The sequence below is a fragment of the Mustela lutreola genome, chromosome 2 (genome assembly GCF_030435805.1).
Source record: "Mustela lutreola isolate mMusLut2 chromosome 2, mMusLut2.pri, whole genome shotgun sequence".
Classification (NCBI taxonomy): Eukaryota; Metazoa; Chordata; class Mammalia; order Carnivora; family Mustelidae; genus Mustela; species Mustela lutreola.
Window position 1 is genome coordinate 11983257 of NC_081291.1, and position 4896 is coordinate 11988152.

The following is a 4896-nucleotide window of genomic DNA, read 5'->3' on the forward strand; positions in this document are numbered from 1 at the left end:
GTGTGTGTGTAAGAGAGAACAAAAGAGTTTTTAAGATTTTATTTTTAAGTAATCTCTACATCCAACATGGGGCTTGAAATTACAACCTCAAGATCAAGAGTCACACACTCCACTGAGAGTCACACACTCAGGGTGTCCATCTAGACACCCTGAGAACAAGAGAAATTTAATATTCATTTCTGTCATAGACTAGAGCTACATGATGGGAGGAAGCATGTCTGTCTTACACAGTCTGTTCCCAGTGGCTGGCAAATAATAGGCACCCAGAAAATATTTGCTGGATGGATGGATGGATGGATGGATATATAGATAGATGATAGATAGATAGATAGATAGATAGATAGGATGGGTGCATGGATGGATGGATGGATGGATGGATGGATAGATAGATAGATAAGATAGATAGAAGGATGGATGAGTATATGGCCGGGGGAAGGCATAGCAGACCTTATGCCATCCAAATTCACAGAGAAGGGTCTTCTCTAGTAGAGACACATTCCAGATTGAAGGGAAAGTATAAGAAAAGGCAAGGAGATGAGAGAATACCAATAATATGACAGAAGTCATTTTGTTCAGTCAGAGAATAAAACTGAACTCTTAAATGAGAATGAAGAACTCAGACAGATGGTCAGGCTCAAGGCAGAGTGAGGGAGGTGGATTGATCTATTTGGATTAGAGACACACTGGGACAGTTCCAAAACAGTGTTCCCCACTTTGATGACATAGTCTTTTTAAGCCCAATCCCAGAGCATCTCCCTGTTGGAAGTCTCCCCAGCCAGTCAGCTCCTGAGCAGCATAGGGGAGTACATGGGGCTGTTTTCCCCTTCATCAGTCCAGGTCCTTTGATGGGGGTGGAATCCCAGTCTATCACAAGCTGGTAAGTGTCCTGAGAAAGGGATGGGAAAAAATCCAGGGGGATGGGATTTTTAGGGCGGGCCTAGCAAGAGTTCTGGGAGCATCCAAGGATGGAAGACACCACTGGAGTGTCACACTAGAGAAGCCATGCTTCATGGACTCATCTCTTACCCAGGTCTGACCATGAACCAAGTTCCCACCACTAGGTTTCTATTTAGTCATAAAAATCTGGATAGACAAACTAGTCTGTTCCCTGAGCCCCTCTGCCTTCCCTCGGAGACCTTCAAACTATCTTCTCTTGACCCCCCAGGATCAGCCAAGAGTGCTGAGAACCGGACTGAGAATCAGAGGAAACATGAGCAATCCTCGGCCTTTGGAGGAGGTGGGCTGGGTGCAGTTTGGGGGAGAGGGGTGGGAGCACCTGGATAGAGAGAAGGTGAGGAGCTTAATGTTTCAGAGATAACGGAGAGGGTGAAAATCATGATGTGGGTTCAGAGCTAGAAGGTGCTCTGTGATCATTCAGATGGAGAAAAAAACAGAGATGGAAACCAAGTTGGGGCGGTGGGCCCTGGTGTATCTGTCTTCACAAATTTTTATCACTATGGTTGATACTGAAGATAAGAAAAGAAATTTTGGTCCCAATATTCTTCTTCCTCAGACAGAACAAAGTGGGATCTCAGTATTGGCCTCAGAAATTTTGGGACTTCTTTATAAGAGGGAGTGATGCTCATAACACTCTTGGGAAGGACAGAGAGAAAGCCAAAGCCACCAGTGTGGTAGCTAGAAGGGACTTTCACAATCCCCCATAAATACACTCATTGTCTATGCTTGAAAACTGAGACTCAGATGGGAGCAGTGACTTGCCCAAGTTCACACAGAGATAGATCCCAGGTTAAGTGACCAGATTTGGCAAATAAAAATAAAGGATGCCCACTCAAATTTGCATTTTGCATTGACAACAAGTAATCTTATAGTGTAAATATAACCCATGCTCATACCAAAAAAACACTTGTTTTTATTTGAAATTTGAATGTAACTGAGCATCCTGTATTTTACCCAGCCACCCAACCCCCACACCTCTTTGGACCACATCCTCTGCCTCTTCTTGACTTCCTCATCCCTCTGATGATTTTTGTCAACTCTTGGCCCAGGAGGTATATGACATGTCAGGTGCCCGCTTAGCCCTGACACTGTGCGTCACCAAAGCCCGGGAAGGTTCAGAGGCAGACCTGGATGCTCTGGAACGCATGTTCCAGCAGCTGGGATTTGAGAGCACCATGAAGAGAGACCCCACCGCCCAGGTATTGTACTTCCAGTCCCAGGCCAATGAGGGAGAGGGCTGGACCAGTTGGTGAGCTCTGGGGCCACCCCTAAGTCTGGTCATTCCTCTCACTCCAGCAATTCCAGGAAGAGCTGGACAATTTTCAGCAGGCCATGGATGCTCGGGATGACCCCATCAGCTGTGCTTTTGTGGTGCTCATGGCACATGGGTTAGAAGGTCAACTCAAGGGGGAGGACGGACAAATGGTGGAACTGGAAAACCTTTTCGAGGTTCTGAACAACAAGAACTGCCGGGCCCTGAGAGCCAAGCCTAAGGTGTACATCGTGCAGGCCTGTCGAGGAGGTGGGGACAAAGCCCAGAACATGGCATTTGTATTCCTAATCCAACCTAACCCTAGATCCAGAGCCCCAGTTAAGTCTTGATGTGCCAGTCTGTCTCATGGTGACCTCCCTTCCCCATCTTTCTCTCTGACTTTGCCTTTTCCTCTTCTTGACATTTCAGAACAAAGAGACCCTGGTGAAACAGTAAGTGGAGGTGATATTGTAATGATCACAAAGGACAGTCCCGAGACCATCCCGACATACACAGACATCCTCCACGTCTACTCAACGGTGGAGGGTATGAGCTCCCAGCTGACAGAGGGTGACCTCCTGCTCCTCCTCCTTGCACACCATTCCTAACCCTTGACCCCTGGACTCCTCCAGGACACACCCTCTTCCACAGCCTCTTGCCAATCTTCTCACTCCCATTGGAGCTCTCCTGAGCTCTCTTCTCTGAATTCCTTAGGGTACATCTCATACAGACACGACAAAGAGGGCTCCTGCTTCATCCAGACCCTGGTTGATGTGTTCACAGAGAGGAAGGGACCCATCCTGGAGCTTCTGACAGAGGTGAGTCGGGACAAGGTACCTGGAACCCTCACTCAGACCAAGCAGGTAGGCTGAGCCTCTTCCAAACCTATGCCCAGCCCCCAGCCCCAAATCCAACCTAGGTCCCAACACAGAAACTAAGATACCCACCTCCTCGCAATGAGTTTCCAAAGCAGGAAATTCTAAACATCAGAGTATTTGAGATAATTTATATGAAAAACGATAAATTTCTATTTTAAAAAACCCATAGGTTTAATCATGGGTTGAGCAAACTTTTTTTCCTTTTAATGATTATATGCTTTTATGGTGGATTAGAAAAAACATAACAAAAATGTCCAACCAATGATTTGATAAAGATTATGGCATAGGATGAGGCAATAAAGTCTCCCACTTTAGGACATGGAGACCCACCTCCCTTGTTCCCCAAACTTCTCCTTATATGCCCACCACACCAGCTCCCCTAGGGACTCAGACCCAATCTGACCACATCTCTTGCTGCAGGTGACCCGGCGGATGGCAGAAGCAGAGCTGGTTCAGGAAGGAAAACCAAGGAAAGTGAATCCCGAAATCCAAAGCACCCTTCGGAAACGGCTCTATCTGCAGTAAAAGTAGAAAGGGCAGGGAGGGGCTGTCTTTCAAGTGCTCTCTCTGCCCCATGGATGTTTAGAGGCAGCTCCCACTACTCCCCTAAAATCTTCTCTTCCCAAGGCCAAATGGCATCCAGCCTTTCTTTCATCACAACCCTCATACAGATCTTCTCTCTGTCCCTGTCCCTCTTAAAGCAAGTGAGCCGAAACACAGCACAAGGCACAGCAGTAACATTAACACTCACTTCCCTCAAGGTGGAATTTTTACCTCTATTAGTACAACCATAGAGTTGTATTAATTGAGTTTCTGTTAACTGAGTTTCTGTTCCTATCTCCAACAGAAACACTTGTCTTTCTCCCATTAATTATACCTATGCAAATGTAACTGCAATTTTAAACCTCAAGATTTTCCACTGATAAACCAATGCCCACTCACCACTTCCCACCCCAATCAAACTTCCACTGGATCCTGAACCTCACTTCGAGTTATACACCTCCTCCTGAGAACCATATCCATTGCCATCTCCCAGAGATTCCCCGCCCAGCCCTTGGAAAATTAGTAAGATAAGAATCATTCTTTCTAACACTCCTCTTCCTTGGCAAGTTGGTACCTTGACATCATTCTCCTTTCAGTTCATGGGCTCTCTCTGGCTAATATAGCTGTTTCATCTTTTTCTGAGCCTCACTCTACTAACTAACTCTCCCCAAGGCCCTGGGCTCTGCCTTCTTCCCAAGAAAATCCATCCATTTATTTTTTCTCAAGTCTTCAACTTTTAACCACTCTGAATCAGGGAATGTTGGAGCTATGGAAAATCCTTAGTGTCACCCTGTTATTTTTCAGATGCTGTGGTAGAGACCCAGAGAGCCTAAAAGGCTTGTCAAATGCCACACAGCAGGGCACCTGGGTGGCTCTGTTGGTTAAGCATTTGGCTCTTGGCTTTGGCTCAGGATGATCTCAAGCATCATGAGATCAAGCTCTTTGTCTGGCTCTGCACTCAATGCGGAGCCTGCTTGAGGATTCTCTCCTGAGGATTCTCTCCTTATGTCTTCTCTCTCTCTCTCTCTCTCTCTCTCTCATAGATAAATAAATCCTTTTTTTAAATGACACACAGTAAGTCAGTGGGAGGGTCAAGGTCTGGTTTGCAGCCCAGCACCCTTGCCATGGCCTGCTAAGTCTTGAAACATCATAAAACTATTCTAGTTAGAGGAACTTCCTAATAAAGGTTCTCCCTACTTGGCAGTAGGAGCTTTTTGGAAGACCCCCAAGTCCTCGATACCCAGCAGTCAAGACTACTTCCATGAG

The 4896-nt window shown here is 46.3% G+C and overlaps 1 protein-coding gene across 1 annotated transcript; it reads left to right on the forward strand.

The window, feature by feature from the left end:
• Positions 1–1210: 1210 nt before the first annotated feature.
• On the forward strand, positions 1211–3612 carry CASP14 (caspase 14). Its single transcript, XM_059165149.1, has 6 exons — positions 1211–1237; positions 2007–2156; positions 2254–2479; positions 2639–2755; positions 2924–3027; positions 3508–3612. Exons 1-6 carry the CDS (start codon positions 1211–1213, stop codon positions 3610–3612), a joined length of 729 nt encoding a protein of 242 aa, XP_059021132.1.
• The last annotated feature ends 1284 nt before the right edge of the window (positions 3613–4896 follow it).